The sequence below is a fragment of the Calidris pugnax genome, unplaced genomic scaffold (genome assembly GCF_001431845.1).
Source record: "Calidris pugnax isolate Ruff unplaced genomic scaffold, ASM143184v1 scaffold188, whole genome shotgun sequence".
In the NCBI taxonomy this organism is placed as follows: domain Eukaryota; kingdom Metazoa; phylum Chordata; class Aves; order Charadriiformes; family Scolopacidae; genus Calidris; species Calidris pugnax.
In genome coordinates this window covers 14,141,548-14,169,115 of record NW_015091257.1, presented here as the reverse complement: position 1 = coordinate 14,169,115, position 27,568 = coordinate 14,141,548, and the positions used below count along the sequence as shown (strand labels likewise).

The 27,568-nt window shown below is 37.1% G+C and overlaps 1 protein-coding gene across 3 annotated transcripts in view; it reads right to left on the bottom strand.

Moving 5' to 3' along the window:
- CDKL5 (cyclin-dependent kinase-like 5) overlaps nucleotides 1–27,568 on the bottom strand; it is a 125,572-nt gene that overhangs the window by 19,313 nt on the left and 78,691 nt on the right. For all 3 annotated transcript variants that reach the window (XM_014960299.1, XM_014960302.1, XM_014960301.1), the window contains exons 8-14: nucleotides 22,560–22,650; nucleotides 18,108–18,297; nucleotides 13,613–13,693; nucleotides 11,003–11,163; nucleotides 7,681–8,707; nucleotides 3,946–4,051; nucleotides 1,724–1,847 (exon numbers count right to left, since the gene is read on the bottom strand). In XM_014960299.1, coding sequence (XP_014815785.1) covers nucleotides 1,724–1,847; nucleotides 3,946–4,051; nucleotides 7,681–8,707; nucleotides 11,003–11,163; nucleotides 13,613–13,693; nucleotides 18,108–18,297; nucleotides 22,560–22,650 — 1,780 coding nt within the window. The remainder of the gene's footprint in view (nucleotides 1–1,723; nucleotides 1,848–3,945; nucleotides 4,052–7,680; nucleotides 8,708–11,002; nucleotides 11,164–13,612; nucleotides 13,694–18,107; nucleotides 18,298–22,559; nucleotides 22,651–27,568) is intronic.

The following is a 27,568-nucleotide window of genomic DNA, read 5'->3' as shown; positions in this document are numbered from 1 at the left end:
GAATGCGCTCCAGAATAACCTCTAACTTCTGGTTCAGGGCGTTCACTTGTTAGATCTAAGATCTTGGTTCAAGCCTCTGGTTAAAATAACGAAGAACAAAGGCCCTGCACCCGAGTTCCTCCAAAAAATAATGCTGACCCCAGAATATTTGTTATTTTGAGTATATCTCTGGTTTTGACTGGCAATTCCATCCTGGAGCTGAAGAATCTTCCCAAGAAACAGTTAGTGGATATCAGTCTGTTCCTTTGAAAAGTTTTGGTTTCGATAATTTGGCATTGTAAGCAAAAAAATACTTGGTCAAAAAATTCCCAACCAGCTCTAATAACATATGCTATTATTTCAGTTCAGAGTTAAAATAACATTACATGTTTCTTTGCAGTGACCACATAATAAAAGGTAATATATTGCCAAATGATATATAAAGCAAAATGCGATTCCAGTTGGCTTACGTCAAATGCAAGATAGAAAGATTCAGATATGAACGACAACAAAATAGGGTTCAACAGTAGTAATAAATACCTTTTTTAGCCACATAAGTCACAACATAAGTACCACGTTTTTACATAAATGACCAGATTCCTCAGCTAACTTCCACAAAATGGATGTAGATGGAGCTACTGAAGGACAGGAAGCAGACTCTAGTGAATCAGAGCAGGTGACAAGGGTTCTGGAGTAAACATTTTCTATTACTGACAAGGGTATATAACCTGAACACAAGCTCAATTACTGGTTGTTTTCCTTCCCCACCCACTCCACCCTCCTGCATTTTTAAGCAGATAATTCATAGGTTGTTCACGTGAAAACACATTAAATCAACAAACCACTGAAAGAGTTCTTCAGATAGCATGATTTTATCGCACTTTCAGAGAGCAGTGTTTCAGGTAGTGGTACGAAGCATAGTTGAAATGATGTGAATACATACAGTTCATTCCTCGCACCAATCCTTTGAAGCTCCATTTCCTAATTTTTATTCAGTGTGCTTTATTGTGATTGAACAAAGTAGAAGATTAAGAGTATTTTAGAGCTGAACAGCTCTCAGAGCAACAAAATTAAGGTATTTCCCTTTAAGTCCTGCAAAGCTATGCATATGCTGTCATTCTATTAGCATAATTATAGTTAATTGTTCTGTGTTATATAATGGAGCCATGTGATGTTTTTTATCTTTTAAGATCAATACACACCATTAAAATGTTGCTTAGTCCATTTTCCCATAGAATGTACTCATTTCCTTCTGTGGTGCATAAGCAAAAAGAGCAGCAGTCCCCATTGTAGGGCAAATATTATATTCTTCATTAAGACAGTCCTATGTTATATACGGAAACATGCATTTTGATACTTTTTCCATTTGTCTGACAATTCATGCTTCTGGAATCCACACATGAAGCTAGGGCCTTGCTATCCATACTACATGCACAAAAGCACTTTGTATTATCTTTAACCAAAGACTAACAGCAGAAAAAAAAAAATAAATCAGGGAAGTCTGGACAAAAGTATATAATCTTTAATGCATTCAGTGTGATGGTGAGATGAAGTATATCTTGTTGCTCAAAAGGGGACAGCAAACATGCAATGCTATGTCAGTATAGTCAGAGGAAGCAATTAAGCACCTATAGACAATTGTAAATTTTGAAAAAAAAAAAAAGGTGGATTTTTTTCCCCCTCCTGTTAAAATCCTTTTCTTTTTCCTGCCATTCTCTACACATCTGTGTAAATAACAACTCACCAGGTGTCAAAGGTGGTTTGCCTCTTTGAGTGGTTTGCCACCGTGCTGCTGTCTGCTGGTAACACAGAGGCTCTGTTTGACACATTATTTTCTATGTACGTACTGTCGGGACGCGGAGATGGAACTGAATAGAGAAACAGCAAACAATGTATCATGACCTTTACCAAAAGTCACATCTTTCAGTTGTCTGCTTCCTCTCTACCTCTTTTACAGAAACAAGACAGTGAAGACACAGCTGTACTTTACATATGACTGAAAACCCCATACTTTTTTTACAGTTTGGAAAGCTGTTGTTTTGTGATACTTGCAAGGTAATATTAGTTGTAAAATGAGACCATCATCAGAACTTGGGTAAGCTGTTATTAGATTTGACAACATTGTAGGGAGCCACAAGTGGAATCGATATTTAAAAACAGGAAACAGAATAAAAGGTTGGAATACTGTTATTAAAGACAAAAACCGCTATGTTTTACACTTTGTCTTCAATTAGACCTTAAAAAAAATACTACCTATCGTGAAAAAAATTACTTTGGATTTTAATACAACTAAAAGATATTACTCCCTAAAAATGAAAGGATCACAGTCAGATATTATATATTTTTCAAACAGACATACTGTGCTTTTCAAAATAGGTTATACATGCCTAGAACATAAATTCATTAGAATTATGAAGATCACAAGAAATACCTACACTGGATTAAAAATTGGTCAGACACCAGTTGCAGCAATACTGCATCATCACACTATACTATTTATCAAAATTTAATTTGTAAGTTTTTGTTCAAGCTGTAGTAGAAAACTACATGTTAATAACCTTTGTATTAAGTCAGTATTGAAGAATTATATTAACATGAATTTGCTTTTTCATAGTAACTTTTTATTTCAATAGCTTCTGAATATACTATTATCTGTATATTATTTAAATACAGTAGCATTTTTCAAATGCAATTATTAAGTCGGTGAACTAAAATATATTAGTTTCATAGATATAATTAAAGAGGAAGAAACCTCTAGTTTATAATAAGGAACTGAATGCAACCCCAGACCTATAGTTTCCTTAGCACGTGGCTTATGGAAAGTCATTCTTCCTTGGAAATTCTGTTATACTACGTATAAAAAAAAAGGATAAACCATATCTAATTTTACAAGTGTTTTAAGGATTAATAAAAGCAATTCAGGATTGAGGATTCTTAAGTATTCTCTACTGCACATGCTACAAAACCTTACACTCAAAAGCACTGCTCAAAACAGTACACGCTTCAATACTGCTCACAGGTTTTAATATTTCAATGGGACACTTGCAAGGATTGGTAGATTTTAGCATGTCTAAATCAGGTCATCAGCCAACTAAACAACCAACTAAATAGCCAACTAAAGAGGATCAGAAGGAGATTTGTGACTCTACTGAAGGTTATTAGTTGACTCATAATCGCTTTTTAGCTGATTGGGACTTCTTAAGGTTCAGGAGAGCCCCACAAGCCTCCTAACACTTGCAGGACAGTAATTAGCTTTCCTATCATCCTTGTCTTTTTCTAAAGAATTACACAAGTTTAGCCATGAGGCAGCTGCTCAGAAATCACCATCTTTCATGTACCATAATAGAATAGTATCTATCTGTGTGTATATGCACACACACATATACACACATACATATGCACACACACAGTCCTGTGTTATTACTTATTCTGAACTAGGATTATATGTCTGCTTTGGCTTGTAGGAAACCCTGACATTTAGTAAATCAGAAGAAATGAATATAGGTGTCAAGCAATGAAAAACTAGCATTAGAGTTCCATGCACCACAGTACCTGAAATAGATCAGTAAGTATGTCAATGTGTTACAAGTACAGAGGTGTTTAGATGTAACGCGAGTAAGAATTTTAAATGCGGATTAAAAACATTAATGGCATGTTTACTCCAGTAATATTTATAATTTTTTTTCAACTCCCCCTGATAAATTATCTTGTTCTTTATGAGGTACTGCACTGGATATATTTTCCAATCAAAGTGAGTTATCATTTGCAAATAGATAACGTGATACTAATATAGTTACTACATACAACCTAGTAGGTCAACCCCGTCTCTGAAAGTGGGCCAACAATTCTTTTTCCAATAAACTTTAGTTGTTTATGTTAGCTCTCCGTATCCATTTCCAGTACTTAATTTTTAATTTATATTCCATGTTAAAATTCTTAATTTTGAAAGATCCACCATAAAATTACCTCTGTAAAAGCTGCCAACTCTTCTCGGAACAGGGTCATTATACAGAATTCTATTTTCCTTAGTAGATGCTCCATCTTCTGTGTGTGGATCATGATATGCTCCACCCTAAACAAAAGAAGAATCAACTATTTCAAATGAAAGGCTTTAAACTGATTTGCAGTTTTTAACCAACATACATACGCAAGAAATCCCAAACTTAACCACACACAATTTTCCTTTCATGTTATTAATAACTGCCAAAATCAAATCACAGACTGTGTAATTAGTAATTATTTGGGTTTTCTGCTTGCTTGCTTTTTCCAAAACGGCATTAACAAACTTTTTTCTCTTAGTTGTAACTTTAATGATTTGAGCATGTTTCAGACCCTCAGATTTTTGCCATTAATGAAATGCAGTTGTAACATCTCTGGAGGAATCTTTTACTGGAGGCCTTGTTAAATTAACTTCTGATGGAATCTGGTCACTCCACTACTGACAAATTTTAAAAAGCAAACAGAAAATGCAGATTATTTGCAACACCAAAGCACTATCTCTTATCAGCTGTTACACAGCAGTGCTGCGTAACACAGTACTGTTACAGTTGACACAGCAGAGGTGTCAACAGTCACAAAATCTACTGTATGCAAAATAGTAGTCTCTGAACTAAGAAATCTATAACCTAAATAGTTAAGTCAGACAGGACAGCAAAAAGGATATCACCTCCTTTACCTCTAAGTTACTCTGTTCTTCTGAATACAGTACTTCCTGGAAAGTATTTCAAGCAAAAGCTGAAGCATGCCCTTAGAAACATCCATATGCGTGTAATTTGCCACCAAATATGACTTAACTCCACTCTTAAATGAACCAGATGCTGCAATTTTTCCCACAGTACAGACTAAATCACCAGATCACCAGATCAACAGATCAAACTCAATGTTCTCTACAAGACCCCACAGGACACTGTACTGAAACCCCAATATGAATTTAAATCTAGAATGTCCAAGAAGGACAAAGGTGAAATAACCAAAAAAATCACAGAAAAACCAACCAGAATTAAAAATTAGAATTTCAATACAGTATATAAGTGATATGCAAAATCTATTTTGCTTTTTATTAATGAAGATCTGGCCTCACTGTCACAAATAAAATGACCCTTGAAACTGGACCAAGACAAGAAATGGAGCTAAAGCAATGCTTTAAATCACAGTTTGATTATTCTAAAATTTACAAGAGGCTGAAGCATTTGATTAAAGTACTATTTGTTTAACATACCTCTTCTTTGTCAGCAGTTAAGTTACAAATATGAGACAGTAATAGCAACTTGTACTTAATTTTCTTCTGCTTACTCCCTTTTGTGTATGTTTAATTTAAAATAAAAAGGACCCTTAAAACAAGTATTTTACTGAGACTTAAAAAGCCCCAAAACTAACACTGCATATGAATCTTTTTTCTTTTTTTTTTTTTTGTTTTTTTTTTTTTGTAAAGCCCAACAACCTAAGCATGGTTTTCTTTAAAAAGACTTGGTAGAGCTAAAGAGAAAATCAATGAGAAACTAGAAGCATGGAAAATATGAGCACCGAGAGAGAATCAGCAGAACTGAATAGAAAAAGAATAATAGGAAAACAATGAAGAATCTCTGAGAACGCTTATGTTATCCCTGATTTTTTCAGTTCAGTAATCCTAAGGGAAGTTAAATTTTCTGATTTCTAATGCAGAATGTAGCAAAAAAGGCCCAACAAAAAACTGAGATAGGAAGGAGCCAAAGAATGACTTCTTTGTGACAATGCCTTTACGAGGTGTAAGATTGAGTAACAAATCAGAATTAAATTCTCAAAGTAGTATAACCATACAAAAACAGCTTTGCGAATTTAGAGACTTGCCATCCATTTCAGAAGAGTATTTTTCATTTTGGACTTCTGATGGTTGAAATACAGATTTAAAAGCATTAATTGCAGGCTTAAAGATTAGAAACGCTGACTGTAAGAGATAAAGGCAAGTTTAAGAAACGTGTAGATATTGCTCTTCAGGGCATGCTCTAGTGCCCAAGATTATTGGTTTGTGGGTGGGCGTGATGTGGTGGGGTGCTGTGTTTTTTGTTTTGTTGTTGGGTTTGGTTTTTTTTTTTTGAGGTTGGACTCGATGATCTCAGAGGTCCCTTCCAACCATAGTGATTCTGTGATTCTTAATGATTATGCATTCCAAACCAAAACAAAATGAACAAAACCATAAGCATTAAGATACACATCACCTTTTCTATTTAAAATATTGTCAGCCAATTGTCAAAAGACAATCTGCCTTTACATAATATGAAATAAAATTAAAATTACATATCAAATTGTCTGCTACATAATGCAGAAAAAGATCCCAGAGCCCTGAAGAATACTAAACAGCATGAGCTTTTCTTTTCAAAAACTCAAATGTTGGTGTTATTGGCCTTCTACAGTAACATTCTGAGGAATAAGTAACAGAGAGTATGAGAGAGAAAAACAACTACACAAAGGAAAAAAAAAACCCTAGTTTTGAAATGGAGCTGCTGTAATCCCTTCTCAGCAACTTTTTTTTTTTAATTACCATTGTGATTCTCCTTTTTTGATGGGAATACACACAATTCTGAATGAAGGAGATGTGGTAAGTAAGAAAAAACGTATTATACCTTTTTTCCCCTACTGGACTAAAGAGGCAACCACTAGCTACCTGAAAACTTTTTTATGGTACTTGTAGACCACTATCAAGTCAGCCACACATATTTCTTACATAAATTAAGTAGGCAGAGTTTTTCAGTCTCTCACAGTAAAGCATAATTTTCAGACCTTAAATAATATTTGCAGCTCTTTGACTTCCTTCAATTTGTCAACAAACCTGAACTAGACGTTCTCTCCTTAGAAGTCTGTATCACAAATGTACATATAGAGAAACAAACACTCTTTTTTGTACTTCTCTCTGCATTGTTTTGCTCCAATTTGGACCAATGGTATAGTAATAGAAAGATCTGGGGACAAATGCAGTCATCTTTACATGCAGTCATTTTACACCTGATGTGTAAAATATCAGATAATTCAGAAGTGTTGTGTAAAGAATGTAAATCAGCACCAGAACTGGCCCCTTCTCTACCCATTAAATGATGCTCACGTTAAAACACAACAAGGTATCTAATGACAGTAATCACTGTAAGGAGTCCATTTATGAGTGGCTTCTCCAATATAAAGCCTCTAGAATACCCCAGTTTTTTATCATACTAATCAAGAGAAATATTGCAAGTTTTTATATTCCTCTAGTAAATTATGGCATTTCAGCAATACTATCCTGCTATAAATGAGTGAAAAGCTCACTTCAAAAATTAACATTAGCATTCATAACAGAAAGACATAAAAGAAAAGCTAAATAAAACTACACATGAGAAGGCTAATTAAGCAAAACAATATGATGAAAATCACATCAGACAATGTAACCAAAGACTAGGAACTAGTAATGAAAGTTTAACTTCAGAGATAAATTTTTCTGTTCTCACGTTTCAGCAGTTTAAGAGAATGGTATTCATAGTCCATTGTTAAAAATTATTTTTAAAATAGCCTCTTATTTTGCACTTGAAATATTTAGCCCTGCTGAAAAAAAACCCCAACAGCCCTTGCCTTACAACACAACAAATAAGCAAATAACTGCAAATAAACAAACAGGAGAGAGAAAGCAGGACACTGTCCCCTGTGAAGTAAAGCGAAGGCGGCAAGCCTTCCATAAGAGCAATAATTTGAACTAACCCTATTAGTATCTTCTGTACAGTCTTCTCGTGACGAGCCAACAGATCTTGTGAGTGACTTATGCTGCACCTGTGGAGATAACAGTTGCAGGCTGTTTGCTCTGGCTGCCATCCCTTGCCCTATGCTTAAGCCACCCTCTGAGCCCTTTGACCTCACTCTGTCCCGGCTCACATACATAGAGTGTCTATGAGGGCGCTGCTGTGAAGAGAAAGGACTGGTATAACCTAGACCATAGGAAAAAGATTCGTGTGGAGCAGACAGAGAGTGGGAATGGCTTCCATCCATGTGATCTGGCAGTTTTAACTCCTCCATTGTTTTGGAGTGCCTTGTCGGTGGTCTTCGGGTATCCAAGGTACCCTCGCTGCGGTTATTCCTCCCAGATGGACTGAGCAAAGTTCTGTTATCGCCGTGGCGGGGAGCAGTTGGACTGGTAGGAGAGTTCAAGTCCATACAGCTGGATGGAAAATACCTACTGCTGTTTGGTTCTGCAGCTTGGGCCCTGGCCTCAGAAAGGTTGCCCACGGATTTTGAGTCTGTCAGAACCCCATGGCTCTTTGACTTTGTCCGATAGGAAGGACTCTTAGAAGACTGCGGGATAGTATCGATATAGCTGTGGCGACTGTGCTTATCGCCGGGTTGCAGCGTCCCAGTTTTGTTTTGAGAAGTTTCCATAAATGAGTGCCGGTTCTGCTGAGATCTAGTGTTAGACTTTAGGTACTTTGTGCCCGGACCATCAGAACTTTTGGGGTCCACGTTAAAATCAAATTCTGTTTTTGACTTTGTTTCCTTTGGGCTGAGAAGATGTGGCATGTTATTATTGGCTAGATCCTTGTTGCCAGATCCAGGTGTGTTGCTTGATTTTTTTGCATGCATTGGACTATGTGCAGCTCCAGGAAGGTTTCCATTCAAAAAGCTTTCATTTGCTGGAAGACCCTCTTCTCTTGGCCCGCCAACCCCTAGTGTCTGGATATCCTTGCTGTTTGATCTGTGGTGTGACTGCAAAGCAGAACTTTTGCTGGCTTGATTTCTACATCAAAATGCATAAAGAAGCATTAATATACCACATTAAATATTCATGTATTAATAACTTCAACAAAAGTACATTCATTTCAGAAGGGAGTTGCCATTTAAAACCACAAAATTTAACTGCATTAAGATCAAATACTGCCAACTAGGCATCAGAAGCTCTACTAAAATAAAAGACGTGCAAGTGTTGGTACATTGTTGTTTCTTTCTGGTTATATCCTGATGAACAAACTCAGCTTTGGTTAATGGATTTAGAGATAAAAAAAAAGAGATATAAAATCCAATCATAGAAATTCCAACATATATTTACACATTTATGCATATGTGTGAGTAAAATATGTGCCCATCAATAATGTAAGCAGTACATTATGAAAATTAGCTGTATATCCATTGGAAAAAATCTTAAATACACCTGGCATATCAAAGTGGAGGTGGAACAATAAAGTTATGTCAGCACTGTCAAAAAAAATCTGATACAATCAATGCTCCAGGCCATCTATGTCTGATTTAGAGGGGTAGGGGAGGAGAGATGAGAGGGAAAAGAGGATATTGTGCTGGTAAAGACATCCAGATGGAGGGAACCTGAGCTCAGTGCAGCAGAGCAAGTCCTGTAACGCCAAACCCAAACCCAGGTTTACCATGGGAACTCCAGCTTTTGTGGAACTTGGCACTATCCCAGTTCTTGGCACGCTAGCTCATCTCCAAAGCTGCACCCAAAATATTCTGCAACCAGACTGACTTGAGTGCAGAGCTACCTGGTGATGTCCTTAACCTCTACTCTACTTTCCAGCTCTCCTGGTTTTGGGATTAGGGAACTGAGATATGAGTTGATTCTGCAAACACTCAGCCTGAATTTATTTGAGCAGGTTTTATTCTCTCAGGTTTTCTGGCATAAAACCAGTTCTGCTGGCACTGCAAACCAGCCATGACTGCGCACTGCTGCAGCTGTACTTACTACCCTTGATGGACCTAGGCTGGCTATAAAATGTTAACTTATTTCTGTATCAAATCTATAACTTAACTCAGATATATTAATGAGGGTTAAAGCGAGAGCTTACCATACAGATGAGTCTGTACCTTTGTTGATCTTGTGGCTAATTATAATTGAATAATGCTAGCCATTTTTATACTTAGGATTTTTGTACTACCCACTTTCAGTGATCTAATTATGCACCCTATTACGGTTTCTAGAAATTTAGCAATTTTGATGCCAGTTTGAAATATTTTTTAGTTAAAAGGTAGCATTTTTTTTTTAAAAACATAGAGATATAAAGTACCTAGTGATTTTAAATCAAGTGGCTAGGCAAGCCTTTGTATTAGACAAGAAGTTTCCCATGGTTTTCTTTTCTGACAACACATCTCTAATGGTAGAACTTCTATCTTAAGTATCTATTAGGGCAGCTAAAACTTTTTGGTGTCTATTGCCCCATAAGTATAGATTGTAAATGACATCATCACAAAGCTTAAAATGAGAAGTAATTTTCTGAATCTCACAGAAAGAGATAAAGAAAAACTTGTCTAGGATTAAGAACCACTATCATTCTGCATACTTCAGAGGGTGACCCTTAGGAAAGCTTTTGTCAGAGGATTACCATGAGGTTTTTTGTACTGAAGCATTTTATCCACGAGTAAACCTAGCTGTTGATGCATTAAAATCAAGTGGCTGCTCTCAAGTTACATGCAAGGGAGTCACTGAGCAAATACATTCTCCTTTAAGTTCAAGTAGACTAGACTTGATTCGTAACTGCAACTGCAGATAACATACTGCTCATCCCCAATTTGGAACATGATCACCCCACACAATTTTCAGGACATTTAGCTACTAAAAATCTGTGTGAATTTTGAACTTTCAAATATCAAAACAATGGACAGATTTGCACATGTACAGTAATGATAGCATTCCAAAGAAATGAGCATTCCTTTGGAATCTCAGGCATCTTCCAAGCCACAAAATTCCTACTGTTGTTCAAGAAAAAGGCTTACATTTTTTTAACGTGGCTAAGCCAACTTATTTTTCCTTTGTCATATGCAGAAATGGCTTGAATGTTGCCTTTGGTTTCTTTTCAAGAAGCATTCAGCCTGATGCAGAAAGCTAGCAAAAACTTCAGCTTTAATACAGTAAAACTGAGTCTACTTCCTTGATTCAGTGAGGTAACATGGAACAGTAAACATGGCTCAATGGGCCTATATTGTCAAATGATAATTTTTTTGTAGGTGATATTGTATGTAAGCATGATAGCAGCTCACTCATTGGCAGAGCAAATGTCAGTGATGACAGTGACATGACTACATTTACCTGTTAGACAAGGTGTTGCTGTCTACATGGTAAGGTTTTCTCTTTGCTGACCGCGAAGGTGAGCTTCCACAGCGATCCAAGAGTCTTTGGGTTTGAAACGAAGGATGGTTCAAACATTGTTCTGTCAAATATCTATCAGCTGGATCTAACTTCAGTAAGTTCTTTGGAAAACAAATCCCAAGATTTAAATGTTAGTATCTGCATTTGCATTAGTAAAAATATATAGAAAATAAATAATTGGAATAGTTTTTTAATCTCCAGAGTTTCTGTAATTAAATGTAACTACTAGAATAATTTCATGTTGCATTAAGCTACATATGACACAAAATAAACAATTGCAAAATCTATGTTTTGTACAGAACAAAAATGCAAAACAAGAGTGTATAAGTAGAGTCAAGGCCAGGATAAAAAGGAATATAAAAGCACTGGCACAAAGGATAGGCCACTTCAGAAGGCCAAAGTCCAGCTGGACCTAAGGCAAGTGAAGAATATAAAGACTAAAAAGCAGGGGTTCTACAAATATTCTAGTAGCAAACAGAAGCTCAGAAAAAACGCATGTCTGCTGCTGAATGGGGGAGCCAACGGAACAACAGATGATATGAAAAAGACTGAAATATTCAACGTCTTTTTTGCCCAAGTCATCACATGGAAAAACAGCTCCTAACTCCCAAATGCGGACTTGCAAAACAGTACGATTTGTGAAAGACATGGGAGGAGAGAAGCAACGAAGCAACAGGGCCAAATGTATGTCTCTTCATTAATCTAGTCCAAAACCGCTCTCCAAATAGGGATGTATCAAGAACTCACTACTTTAGCTGCCATAAATTGAAGTGTGGGTTATTCACTAATCTAGTAATCAGACCTGAGGTCCATGGGAATGCAGATAATGAGGAACAGACCAAGTGTGGACATGTGACAGGCTGTCCAGCATCTGAAGAAGAGACAGGCATACAGCAAAATATGTGCAGCATTTGTAGCATGCAACTTAACCATGAGTCTTTTCTGTTCTTGCCATCTTTTGCTCATTTTTTAACGACTTTCCAACTCCTGAATTAAGTAACGTAGGCCAAACACAAAATATCCCCTCTGCAAAATCCCTGACCTTTCTCAACATGTTGGGAGAAACACAGGCAGGAAAGGTGAAAAGAACTACTTAAAGTGGAACGGAATTATCTGGAAACATGTGTTTCCCTAAAATTCAAGTGCTTCATTTCACAACTGCGTAACTTTTAAATCACAGCAAAAGAACACAAAAGACATTGAGATATAACATAAAAATTAGGATAAAATGAAAATAAACCCTGCCCCAGAAGGTGTAACAATGGTCTGAAGAATGATCGTGAAATTTCTGTTCTGTAATATATGCTACTACAACTTGAGTTACAGCTAACTATGATGCCATAAAAAAAGTTTTTTCTGAATTAGAAAATAAAGGAGAATATATAACACTAAAACAAGTAATTATATGCACCAGGGGTATCTAATTTTGCAAACAAGACAAAAGCTATGCTGACTTTCTTCATAAGGCAGGGAGATTAAATGAAAGTGATTTGAACTGGTTGCATTAAAGAAATAAAGAGTAGAGCAAATTTGGCAGATTTCTGCTGGCTACATCAATACTGCTAAAAGCAAGTAAACACCCAAATATACCCCCAAGGCAGATGACCTCTGGTTTCCAAGACAACTGACACAGACAGGCTCGGGACCACACAATACATTTAGAGTTGATTAGCCATATCCACACTTCATATATGCCCCAGATCACCTTTAATTCATAGGTGGTACCCCTGTGATTCTATACCTGATTTTTGACACTAAAACTTTTTCTTTTTGGCTTACTGTGGATGAAATAACAGGAGGATTGTACTGCAGCTTACAACAGTGATGTTTTTATAGTACATTAATAAGGACAATGATATGTGTTACATACCCAGGAATATGCCACAAATGCACAGCACAATGCTTTACAGTGTTTTGCCACTTTTAGGGGAGCCAGCTTCTCTTGACCCTCTGTAAGAAACTATCTCAGAACCATATCCTAGTTTGACCGTGATTACCTAGCTGAATTGTTCCAAAACAGGACTGAAAAGTAATAACATACATGCTGTGTAGAGGTCTATGACAGCAAGCAGATTAAGGGTGCAGGCGAAAGAAAGAAAAAAAAAAAATTACTGTGTGCCTACTTTGCCTTTGACAACTATCCACATCCTCCTGCTTATCCAACAACAAAAGAACAACTCAGGTCAGCCTAATACTCTGTGGATTTATCTAAATTTATTATGGGTTGAGAGTTCATACTCCAGCATTACTAAGGTAACCTGTGCATCTGAATGTATGTCAGTGTCAATGCACATTGCTGCAAACAATGGTCACTCTTTTGTCAGGACTATATATTGTTTATCAAACCAGTCAAATCTGAACAGACTCTCTAGACACTTGCAAGGGATATTTTTCTGACCACTAGGAAATATCAAGCCTTGCTACAAACAATGGTGACATCAAAATATCTCAAGAGGAAGTTCACAAGTACTTTAAAGATGTATTATATTAGGAAACGGCAAACATCCTTCCCTACATACTACAGTCAGAAAATAAAACACATTTTCCTACCTTCATAAGATCAAGCAATACACCACTTAAAATTCCCAAGTATCTTCTCTCTAAAGACTGTGGATGATTGACTGCTGGAAACTGTAAAAATAATATAGCATAAACATACTGAGAAAGTAAACAAGGTCTACATGAATAGAGTGTTTCAAAAATTAGAAACTATACAGTAAATAAAGGCACGTAATTAATGGGAATCATATGCACTGAAAATGTTCATGGTTTATGAAACGTTACGAAACATTATAATAAAACAAATAACTGTTTGATACACATCTAGTCAGCCTAAGAAAGTATTCTTGATTAGTAGGGCAGCCAAGGAACCTCTGTCAAATGAGTAATAATCAACTTAGATTTATAAATGTTTTTGTGGCATTATGATTGACAAGAGGTGGGAGGTTTAAAATAGATTAAGAAATAACATAGGTAATATATATTTAAAATAAGGATTAAAAATAGCTTTGAGAGAATTTGAGCGTGCAAATACTTTACAAATTAAATACCAAAGATTAACAGACAATTCCAAAATGTTTTTAGTGAAAAACATCAACACCCCAAAGGTTTAAAGTTCAGGAAGTTCAGGATTATTCCTGTGGTCGTGCTGTAGTAAGAACTGGCAACACCATCAGAAGCAGTGCATCCTGCTGAAGGGCATCTTTTTTCAACTAGCGTCTGGACAAAACCTGATGAAGGTAATATTTGAAACTAGCCCTGTCTGGAAAGAAGAACAGGACAGGCAGGGATGATCTGAAGAAAGAAAGAACAAAGCACAGAATTGGGGCTTTTTTGCTTGCCTTGTAAACAAGAAAGTAGTCAAATAAAATGAAGATAGAATCTTTTTTTTTTATCAAATGAAAGAAGATTTGCTCAATATCTCATAGCTATAATGTAACATCAAGTATAATGAGTTGAAAAGAAACAGACAACAGTAATCCATTTCCAGACCACGGCATGCCTCAAACTGACAGCAAATAGATAAACTGATTTCAGCGAGGTAACTTCGAATTTAAAACCTAAGCATACATGCCAGTGTTTGAAGGATTAGAAATTCAGGCTGGATTTCCAACAAATGCATAAAAAAACCTCATGGATTCAACTTATGCTGATTTTAGAGAAAATTACACCTTTGAATATCAGAGAAGCCTCTGGAAAAAAAAGTCAAACCAAACCAAACCAACAATCAGGCAGCCTATAGGCATTAATCACAGTTTATCCAAAATGACACAACTGAAATCCAGACACTTCGTTAGCAGTTCCCAGAGTTGTGGAATTTGCCTAATACTATGCAAGTGTTTCAGTTGTAGCCTGGTTTGATCCCATCCACATCTTATGTATTTTCTAAAAAGTCCTCCTAAGCTAAAACATCAAAGCAAGAATAGTGACAATAGGAAGCACGCAATGTTCTTGTCTACTGGTACTTAAAAGCCATCAGTGTATGTCTAAATGGGTTCAAGTCATACATAAAATAAACCCACATAAATTACTGAGTTATAGTTAAAAATCATTGAAAATAGAAGAAAACAGTAAAATTCAAGTCAGTGATTAAGGCAGACAACTGCAACAAAAAATAAATACAAAGATAAACGAACATTTTAAGTGGAAGTTTGCTACAGTATAAAAGCATATCAGTTAGGTACATATAGTTTCATGTTCACTTTCCTCAGATTAAATACTAACTTCAAAACTATGCTTTAAAGAGCAACCCAGTACAACCAACCATTTCCAAAAATGCATTTTATTTAGAAGCAAAATGTACTGCATGTACACTGTATGTGTGTAAGTGTTAGACCACTATGAATTACTATCCATCATTTGTACTGGCATTACTTTTCATAAGTTACATTATGTGAGCTTTGAAGGAAAATGAAAGAACATTAGTTTGAATGTGTTTGTTCCTAAATAGTCTCAGTATTTTTCTTTCTATATTGCCTTCTTTTGAAGTGGTTTCCTAATGATTAAGAATTTTTTTAAGTCCAACTCTGTTATGTTGATATTAGACAGTAACTTAAGTGAACCAAGGCTTCCATGTTTCCTCCATTTTTTACATGAACCAAATGGCAAAATATTCTTATCTTCATGTAGAATGACCATCATAAAGAAAATTTTACATCTGGCATGATCAGGGAAACATGAGAATGTGCTGAAGCCATGCAAAGCAGTAATACGAGATGACCGCTCATTGGGATTGTTCAAATTCTCCAGTGCATTTTTATAACTAATTTGTAGAACAATATTTACAGCCATTACATTACCACTCATATTTTCCACAAAGGCATGAGCCTCTTGGTGCTTTCTGATACTGTATTATTTTATTTCCTCAGGCCTTCGACATACTATGGAAGTTTCTTCTTCAAAAGGACTGAAGAAAGATCACTAAACACTACCTATACCTCAAGAGTGAGGAAAACTCTGTGTGTGTGTATATATATATATGTGCATGGAGGAAATGAACAGTAAAAAAAGAGAAAAAGTATGCAAAAGTGCATCTGTATAGATGTGCATGTGGTGCTGGAGTGTTCATATTAGAATTTTTTAAATTCTGGGCTACACACAGAATTTACTCACAGTTATGGTAATGTAGAAATTCACAAAGACTAAACATATGGATAAACAATTCCACATCATGGGCTAGTTTCTAACTTGTGAGCACCCAGCATCGGATCCAGCTTGTAAATAATAATTTGCATGATCACGGCATACTTTCTATCTGCTATGCAACAGGAGATTTTTCAGTATTAACCACTATGCTACATTCAGAAAAAAATGTACTTTTAAGGTTGTCTTATAGTGTGGAATAAATTTTCCCCATGAATTAACTAATGAATACCACATTTCAAAACGACATTTTCTTAAGTATTTTTCATGTTTAAGCCATTATTCAGACTTTGGTATACAAAAACTACTCTCTACTAGAAGGCATACATCATTGTCATCATCATTAGTATCCTGACTTTACAGACAGGGCCTAGGCAGCAGCAACATGTCTGAGGCCAAGTAATAAACCATGATCCAGGATGAGAACAGATACTCGTATCTCTGAACCCTGTGCTAATCACATTAGTTCCATTCTGTCTTCTGGAATTACTGTATTTTAAAGCTACAGAAGATACTTCATTCTCATCCTAAGACACTGCAGAGCATTTATTCAAATAATATTACACCGCACAACTAGAACTGCAGTAAAATAATGTTGAAGAGGCTGTTTATTTTGCTTACAACTTTTAAATCATTGCTTTCCTGTTTTTTTAAACAGAAAATCCCATCCAGCCCACTGTTCTAAACAGCATCAAATACACATAGGACCTTGCAAGAAATGCTTGTCTAATAGTTTTCTTTTTTAAACCCTCTACAAAATTCAACAAAACCTCTTAGGAATTTGCTATCCTTGTAGCTAAAATAATTATCCTAACAGCTTAAGCCAACTATTTCTTGTCTTATCATCAGCAGCTAATTTATGGCAACCTTTAACATGCTTTAAGACAACTAGGTTCCCCCTCTTTCCTTTTCTCATTCTCCATATTTTCTCTTTTACCAACCAAAACTCAAATCTCCAGTCTGTAGCAGAAATCAGGTCTCCTAAAACCTTCGTATGTCTCTTCATAGGATTTCACGCTAATGATTTTAGACCACTTATCAAGATCATGAATTCACCTTTCTAAGCAACATTCATTAATAAAAAATTACAACCAAATCTGAATTATAAGGAAACATGAGCACAGTCACTGACTGGGTGTTGTTAAAGATAACAGAGCTATTACTTATATATTGCTTCTGGGATTTTGTGATATTGCATGTCCCAACACGAGCAGCTTCTCCACACTACTGAGTCTCTGTTGTTACATGATATTGGCAAACCCCTGAAAGGGAAACAATGCTGTATCAGCAGGAAGAGCTTTTCTACTCATGTGGCTGATGTAAATTCCCCAGGAATATAAGGCCAAAAGCTCTTCTACCTTGATAGTGGCATCTACAGCCCAGATTTTCCCAACACAGTAGCCTTAAGACAGCAGGCATTAATTTTCCACACTCTGAACTGACAGCTATGCCACTAAACTTCACAGAGCAAACCTGGCAGGGCAATGCTAAACTGGGTATAAATGCTAACTTGCATGCCAAAAAAGTCAAAGAAATCAAACGAAATCTTTCATCAACTTTTAACAGTGAGCTGAACATATTTATAAAACGCAATACTGGTGTAATCAGAATTTGACTTTGAATTGTGAACGTGTTATAATCTAAATATCCTATACTTACACAGAAATACAAGCAATAGATAACACAACATGTAAAGGAAAAGAACCTTCATGGCAACAATGACTATAATATGAATACAGTGTGAGTAAAATGAAAAAAAAAAAAAAAAAAAAAAAAAAAAAAATTTGGGTTTAATATTTTTCCTAGAACTTTTTTTTTTTTTTTTTTTTTTTTTTTTTTTTTTTTTTTTTTTTGTAGAAAAAAAAAAAAAAAAAAAAAAAAAAAGAACAAAGCTTTCTCTTACCCGCAAGCCATGGAAGCGTGGGTTGCTGTAGAATAGCTTCATCTGCTCAGCTGGCAGTGGGCCTAGCACCTTCTGAATGGTAAAGAGTTGGTCAATCTCACTCTCGCCAGGAAACAAGGGCTGCCCGTCACTCAGCTCTCCCAGGATACAGCCTACAGACCACATATCCACAGCCTTTCCATAAGGGGCTCTGTAAAGTGAATGTACAATGTTGTTTTACCCACTGGCACTGTCTTCTTACTGAGCTGTTTCAATTTATTGGCAGCATTTCCCGTGGCCCGCTTCCTTGCAACACAAAATAAAAATTGATATTGAAGAAACTACCTCAAATACCAAGCCCTCTGTTTCTGTCCTGTATTGCCTACTGTATCACTGCTTGAAAAGGCAGGAGAAGAATTCTCAAGTACCCTCAAGGAACTGGTTACCTTTGTGAAATATCTTACATACAAGAATAATCTTTCTGACTGCAAAGCAGTTACCATCCCAAGTTAAACTAGCACTACCTTCTCTTCTCTCCAGGGATTAATGACTGCGCTCTATTTCTGCATTACATTCCTTTTTCCATTGTGCTTAACAGGGGGATAAGTGTACTGGGTCTGGCCGCTGGGAAAACAGAAATCATAAGAAATCTTCGTTTCAGTATTCATACAGAGAAATTTTAATTGAGAGAAAACAGAATGCCCCTGAAAACTATTTCTTAAAAAACACAGGTGAGGAAGCAATGAAAACATCATAAAATAAGGAATTCCTGGTTTGGAGAAATCCTGATGGATAATCTATGTGTGTGCAAACAATGTTGTATGGTGGGGAGGATGGCACCTGGTATTTTAAACTGCTAATGACAGAAGAAGCAAGGCTAGCAATGAAGAGGAAGGAATTAGTCAGAAACAAAACTTAGTGGTGCAAGTGTTACACCAGCATGGGCTACACCAGCATGGGCTACACCAGCTTTTCTTGAGACTACATACAAGGTTATTTACTGGAAGAAGAGGCAATATGGATACTCTAGTCAGGAGAGATCATGGGCTTGAGGATAGTTTGTAAGAAATGTAGGACAGAAAAATCAGAATATAGAGAATGGCAGTTCGTATAATAAGAGAGTGGTAGACAACTGCAATATTCAATCTAAAGACAGGAACATTGAAGAAACACAGAATCCTTTTGGACAGTTTCTGATTTTCACTCTAAGGTTCTGTTTCTCAGCAAGCTTTTCAGTTGCCTAACTCAACCGTGCAAAAGCTAATGCATTACATACTTTCAGCTTTTCATTGTTCCTACTACAGATTGAAGCAACTCCTTTTCTGTATGCCTGAGTTCTTCCTTGGTGAATTTGTACAATAAAAATATATCTTGTGAACATCCAACTTATTCCAAGAATCTCTTTTGGATGTTTATGTTTTGAGCAGAATGACCGGAGAATTCTCCTCATGTCAAAGAAAAAGCATATAAAAAGAATAAAGACTAGAACAAAGACTAAACTGAAAACATATTTCACTGAGTCTCATCTTTCTGAAACTTGTAATCCAACAACTCAACCTCTGCTTCAAGAGATTTCTAAGTTACAGCTGGCTTGCCTATTTCTGGAATAAGACAGCACCAGGAGTTGCAGGTGACAAATCCTATCCTAAATTTATTCCCTTCCCTCCTTCCTTATGCTGATGATTAAAGATGTTTAGAGAGAGAACACCCTCAGACTAAAGAAAAAAAAAAAAATCTGACTTTTCCCCATGAATTACTCATGATTAGTTACTTCACTTTATGGAAGGATGCTTGGTCAGAGGACCCTGCTGCCCTTGTTATTATTTAGTTACGTGCAGGTGAGAAAGTGTTTCCAGCTGGACAGTAGCCTGAGTGAAACTACAGGCCCACTGAGATGCCTAGTGCAAGTAGCATACAGTAGCTAGGAAAACTGAAGTAGGACACCAAAATTTCAAGAACCGTTTACTTTTCAGAATCTGTTGTGAGACTCCGCAGTTCTTTCACAAACAATCATCACAAAATCAGTTTGCCCCATTAGAACAGACTGTTGACAAAGAATAACCAGTGGCAAAGCAGAGCATGCCAAAACTCCTGAAGTACTACTACCACAATAGCTCTGTGGGTTCTTAATTCCCTCACTAATCTTGCATAGTGTCTACTTGTGGATTTGCTTACAGACTCAATGTTTGTCCTTTCTGTGATGCTGCTAGTCCAACCCACACATTAGGTCAGGTCTGAGAGCCAAGGAAGGACTGGTTTTTCTCCACTCTGCAAAAGGCAGCACAGACGAGAACAGACTCCAGAGCCAAGGATTTGCTCTTAAGACATTCTGTGCCCGTACTGAAAAACTAAGGCTCCACAAACAAAACAGTTTGTGAGAGTGCAACTAGAAAACCTATTACCACAGAAAAACAAGCACATCTTTATCTGCAACCCCTTTAATAGGCATGCTTCTTCACTGAAATGTGAAATGGTGAAAAGGCTGCTGTAGGCTGGGGCACTGGAGAACAATCTAGAGTTACAACTGAGGAATGGGCTGAAACTCCTTTGAGCCGGGGACCATTACCTTTCCTTGCTCACAAGAACAAAGGAAGATTAATAACACTTTACGTTTCCACCATTTCCTCCATAGTCAAACAGAAACAAATCACAAAACACCCATTTCTTAAGACAGTGGCAGAGTAAATGGCAACTTTTTTGTTTGAAAAGGCATCCTGAAGACTCCTGTTGATTATCAGGATTAGTCTCATCAGATCACAACAGGCAAACGATGCAAGACTGATGTGGCTGGACAAATGAAATAACTCCTACAGGACTGAGAGATCACAAATCAGAAGTACTACAGTCTATTCCTGCACTAATTAGATTCTTCAAAACATGTTTTCATCTAATAATTTGGTATGCCTTATAATCTTCTGGCTTTTAGCAATATTTTGTCATCAAAGGGTACAGAGTACTCCACTAACAGTTACCTGAGGCTCTCCAAAGTGAGTAGATTTTGGATGTTTTGTGAATAATTAGGCAGTGATTTCTTTCCTCTCCTGAAATGTAAGTCTTGAACTATACTGCAAAACAGAAACCTCTCTGGGACACATTTTAAAAATTGAGAAAGTAAAACAGTATTTGTTAAAATGTATGTATTTAATAATCCTACAAAGACTTTTGAATATTTGATGCTGGTAACTCAGGGGAAGGAGGAATGGGTAAGATGAGTGTCTGGAAATAGAATGGGATTGCCAAGAAACAGACATCACGTTATGCCAGAAAAACTTGGCATTAAAAACATACACCAGCAAAGTTGAAGTCATACGCATTAAATACATGTACCCCCTCCCTTTCTCTACAAGCTAATCAAACAAATTTCGTCAATTACAAATGGACGTGATTCCTGCTAAATTTCCTTTGGTAACAACACAGTTTTGAAAACGGCAAGTCAGACTACATCTGTCAAGCTTTTCATGTCCTTCCTCTTAAATCCTCATTACTACTACAGACAAAGACCAAAATGTTATGTTACTAAAAAGGTAAAAATTTGTGCTTTCTTTCCAAGTCTTTTTTTGTACTTACACATACGCATGCACACTTTGCTGAAAGCTTAATAATATCTGTTTACTCCAAAATATGAAAAACTGAGCTTTGATGTTTTTAGTGGCAACTTTAACATGCTATTTTGCACATAACAATGCAACTGCCTATACCAATTTGGTTAAGATTAGCACAGCTCTGAGAATACAGGGGTGACTTTATTGACAGAACAATTACTATCTAATGCCTTACCTATTCAAGAAACATCTAGTTCAGCATTAATCAGAGCGTCCAAGAATGACTTGTTTCTCGGCAGCATGAAACATTTTGCTTAAAGAATCTTAGGAGTGACCAGTACTTCTTTGATTCATCTTGTGGCTACCCATGCCTTACTAACACTAACTTCTCAGTGCTTTATTAAGATGATTCATACAGCCTCCTTCAATAAATTCTTCCTGACTAGTTAAAAAGCCAGCACCATCCTTCTGAGCCACTTCAGCAGTGCTAGTAAAGGGTAGCTGGGAAACAAAACCAAATCACAGTTTTGATCCAAAGGATGAAGAGAGAAAGGAGTGTAGTGTGGTGAAGGTTGCATTGCCATTGCTATGTGATGTTCACCACAAGGCTGGTGGAACATTTCAGGCTACAGGACTACCATGGAAACCTCTTTTAAAGGGAATAAGGGATGGGAATCTGAAGTACATCTGTGATAATTCAGCTTTATATTCCAATCAGTTAAGCACTGCTCAGCTCAAAACAGGTCAACACATCAATGATTCATGCAAACTTACTGGAAATGAACAAAAATTAATGAAGATGGGGAAGCCTCTTGAAATCTTCTCTTTAAATCAACCATAGTTCTCCATTGGTAAATCTTATTACAGGTGCTTGAAAAAATGCTAAGAATCAGTCCAGATTTATCATGGCAACTCTACAAAATGTACTTACCCGAGCAAGAGTTCAGGTGAGCGGTACCATCTGGTAGCCACATATTCTGTATAGTTAGCATTGCTTCCTTCAGAGAGATTACGAGCAAAGCCTGTCAAAGAAAGAGTGTGGAATATGATAATATTTTATTTTTTTAATTTAACTTTTAAATACAATATGCATATCACCACAGATTTTGGCAGTAATAGGTTACACCTATTTAAATAGAAGCAAATTGTTTACAACCCCTAGCGTAGAATTTCTCCAACAATTGCTTGTCTACTGAAATACAAATTTTTATTGATACAACAGTGAAAGTCAGCGTGTCTACTTTAATGACTACTTTACTTGTGTACTCTTCTCAGAAGTCTGTGATTATTCTTGGTGCTTTGCCATAATCAAAACTGATTGATAAAAGTTATCTGTCACTATGCTATGCAAGCTATCAAACCATTGCCACTAATTTTCACTGAGATGCTGTTCATGGATGAAGATTCATAACATTAGAAACATAACATATACGTGGGGAGTGGACCTTTCCGGTCATCGATCCTGACTACTGCAGTCTTACTGCATTCCATTTTTTAAACTGGTCAAGAAACTACATATTATTCTCATCTAAGGACACTCCTGGCAAGGAATGGGGTCATCTCTCCAGAACTACAAAAAGCAGGTATTTACCACAGAGCAGCCAAACTGCTTTATAGCTGCATTTGGCTCACTCCACACGTCAGCTTCCCACCTGCTTTAGCATTGCATTTGTAACAAGGCTCTTTGTGAACTAGGATCAAAAGACACATCCAAATTAACTTCCTCCTCCACATCATTTTATTAATAATAAAACCAAAATGTATACTTACCTGTAATTGTACCAAAACTTAACTTCTGTCCTAAGGCATAACAATTATGACCACTGATGAGAAAAGAGTGTATACAGTGGAAAGCCCAGATGTAGGAATAATTTAGATTTTTGTTTTCATACTCCTCCATTTATAAAAAGTCAGCCGAGCACCACAGTAATGATGTTACTGGATTCTTCACGTAGAATTATGCTAGGGCAGATGCTGGCACTGTTTTCAGAAAAGTATTGAGTGTCTTACTGTTTTCAAACAAATGTTTAATAATGAGGTGAGACAGGACAGACAGATCTCAGCAGCAAGACTCCAGATGTGTAAGCTCAAACCGAGACAAATTTTTGGGACTGAAATGCAGAAGAAACATTTTCAAAATGCTTTCTTACTAGGATGTGGCATTAAAACTTGGTCCAAAATTCACTTCAGTGAAACCACTATAAGTCTTTTCATTATTGCATGAATGATGAAGAAAGAATAAAAATTCCAAAGTGTCACAGAGGTATAAAGGCATCATTTCATTTTCAGAATCAATAAGTGCTACTTAAATGCAATACTCATTTTTCTTTATATCTGAGTTCTTATGCAGAAGCTGCCAAAATTGCTTTTCCCACACGACTATGATTATAAGGCTGTAATTTTTTAAAGATTTGGATTTTTTTTCAGTATTCTGAAAGCATGTGTCATTTGGCAGCTTAGTGAAGGAGCCTAGCCCCACTCACCCCTGTGGAACACTAATTTACTCCAAGTTAAGTAAAGGTTTGGATGCAGATTATTATTATTAGAATAGTGATTTGAGAGAAAACAATGATAAATTTGTTACTGACATAGGTTACAGCTGTTACTTTTTGCAAGATACCTCTACCATCAAGATTTAGTAAACTAAAAGGCATATGTGATGAGGAACAGACATTTCAAAGTTGTCCCAAAATAATAATAATTCTGATCTGTTCCCATAAAGCCTAATGAATGTTACTGATGTTGCTGAAGAAAAGCTGGAAAGGAATCTCTTATTACACATAACATTGGATTTGGGTAAATTTCTAACCATTACTATATTTAGAACTGCTTAGGCAGCTCTGTTTCTGTTTCAAATTACATGACCCATCTGATTAATCTTGTGAGTGAAAAATTCATTCACGTGTTTATAAAGCAGAGAGCAAGACAACCAGCAGCTACACTGAAGAAACGGGACACTCGAACAGTGGGAAGTCAGTCCCAAACAAGGCAGGGCAAGGGGAAAATGTCACGTAATGCAAATAAACGCATGTGCTAATGTAATGCACAAGCCTGGCAGCCCACGAGCCCACGTGCACTAGAAGAATCAACAAGTCAAGGGTGCTTACTCCTCCCCTCCAGGCAAGTCTACTGGAACTTGGTCGGCAGCTACTATGTCCACAGATCATCAGTAGCTCACGTAGTCTGAAAAATCAGCTCCCAACTTTACAGTCTAGGTGCAGCATGGATTTCACGTGGCAGACAGAAAGAAGAATTATCATCATGGGCTTCAATGTCTATATATTGTTGCGTGATGTAAGAAACCATTCAGGGATTCACTACTGCTCTGACTCTAAGACACCGTGGTGAATGATGACAGGCAGATTTTTAAGTCAAGAAAGCATAATACCTTTCTATGGGCACAACTACTTTTCTTTTGTCATGGTGCAGTTAACTTATTGTTCCTTTCTCCAAATTGTGCTGAAGTATTGGAAGAATTTTTTGATAGAAAAATAAGAGAAGCAGGGAGAAGATTAGACCAAACTCCGAACACAGAGAAAGAATAAATTAGAACATGAACACAGGGGGCAATTTGGGTAAGAGCAACTATGAAAGCAATAGAGTTTGCAAATGCATCATGATGCAAGGAGGAAGAACAAGCAAAATAAGCGATTTCAAGAAAGGACTTTAAACAACTCAGAACACGGTAGGAGAGATGTCAAGGAAAAAGGCGTGAAAAATAAGATTGTCGGTTTCTTATAAAGAAATAAGGCAAATTGAAGTTAGACACAAAGTAAAGCATTCTAGCATTAATGACATGTAAGTACTTAAATACATGCCTAGGAACACTAGGGAACCTCTATTATTCAGAAGTTTAAGAATAAGCTAAGCAAACACCTGTCAAGAATGACATAGACATACTTAATCCTTTCTGTGAGTAGGTGGAAGAACTAGAGAATTTCTTGAGGTCTTTTCCAGTCCTGGGTTTCACGATTTCTATGCTTACGCATCATACCGAGATTAAGAGATTGCTAAAACAAGTAATTTTGGAGCTCTGGTGCTGAAACAGCAAACACTCTAGTCAGAAAGCCTAACTACTTCCAACAGTCAGATGCTTCTGCTGTAATCGGCATTTTGTACTGTTCTCTTTTTCTACTTCTATTGGCAGAAATGACACCCACACAACATGTGTCCAGGCAAGCACCACATTCAATCTCATTTATATCTAGCATGATATGTACAGAACACATGGCACAAGGATTATGAAGAACTATCTTGTTAGAAATTTATGAAATCTTCTATTAAAACTGTTTTGTCCACCAGGCTATTCAGAAACACCTAATTACTCCAATATCTACATTGGGATGGATGAACAGACCCTTTCTTCACATTTGTTATCACATGAGGAACGTGGTACTGTATGTGACAAGTACTTGTGTTCCAAAACATGATTTAAGTTAGGTAGGCAGACAGCATACATGAAATCACAGAATCATAGAATCATTTAGGTTGGAAAAGACCTTTAAGATCATCAAGTCCAATTGCAAATGTAGCACTGACAAGTTACTACCAAACCATGTCCCTCAGCACTACATCTACACATCTTTTAAATACCTCCAGGGGTGTTGATTCAACCACTTCCCTGGGCAGCCTGTTCCAGTGCTTCACAGCCCCACAGCTTCTTCAGTGAAGAAATTTTTCATAATATCCAATCTAAACCACCACCGGCGCAACTTGAGGCCGTTTCCTGTCATCCCACTGCTTGTTACTTGGGAATACAGACCAACATCTAAACTTGCCACAACCTCCTTTTCATGTTAAAAATCAAATTATTAACATCCTAATCTGTACATGTTCAGGAAATGCTTGTGGCTAATCCTGCTCTGACAGACATTTTGCAGTAATAGCTTAAGCTGCTAGCAATAATGTCAATTAGCAAAAGGCTAAAAAATTAAAATTGATCCCAAATTATATGGGTTGCTTGGAATTTTAAATCCAACTAAATCTAAAACATGGATCAAAATTCAAACTAACCCACATGAACAATAAGAACAACATAAGTTAGTTTGCATCTTCCTTGAGATTGTGCCAAGCATCATGAGTACATTGTGATCACATGTCTTTTCCAAGAGCGAAAAGAGAATGCGCCTGGAGAGTATGGCACGGGCAAGCCAACAAAGCAGAACATCACTGCGTACAGAATTCACATCATCTTTATCTAGTGAGAAAACTGTTGTCCAAAATGTGATTGTACCATTCTTCCATCTGCTTCTTTTCCTGTAACACTGCTGCACTGAGGATGTTGACACAAGTTTGCATGCACAAAGCTTTGTTACCTGGTGGCATCTGCCAACTGCCATGGTGAATATTACTTTCAGGGGGGACATAACCCCAGAAAACTGAGGGAGGGTGGGCAAGGGCCAGCAAAGGCTCTTCCCCATGGCCAGGGAAGGAGGAACAGTTCCCATCAGGACCCACTCATGCCCCTGTTGGTTGTTTCTGCTTGCGATGCCTTTAGCCCCAATCAGCACATGTTGGTCAGGGGCAGGCATTGCCTGCTAATTGGTTGTTAATCTCTGCATAAGGCAGCAACTGGGTCCCCTGACCACCCAAAGCTGAGGCAGGGAGTGAAGGAGTGGAAGGGGGGTTGAGGTGTCCCCCGGGAGAGCCCTGGCCCCTCCGACCCCAGGGTAAGGCCCTCAAAATAAGCATGGGGTAAAGAAAGATGCTGCCCAGGAGAGGGGCAATGCTGCCAGGACAATCTGGGCACAGACAGAGCTGCAGCGGTGCTGACAAGAGGCCTGTGGATACCAAAAAGATGAAGGCATCAAGGGCACCGTGCAGCAGTACCCTGGTGTTCTGTCAGAGCTGTGCGGCTCCTTACGCTGCAGAGTAAATTGCCCTTAAGTCAAAGCACTCATATGGACCAAATCTCCTAAGGCTTTTCTTAGAATGGTTATT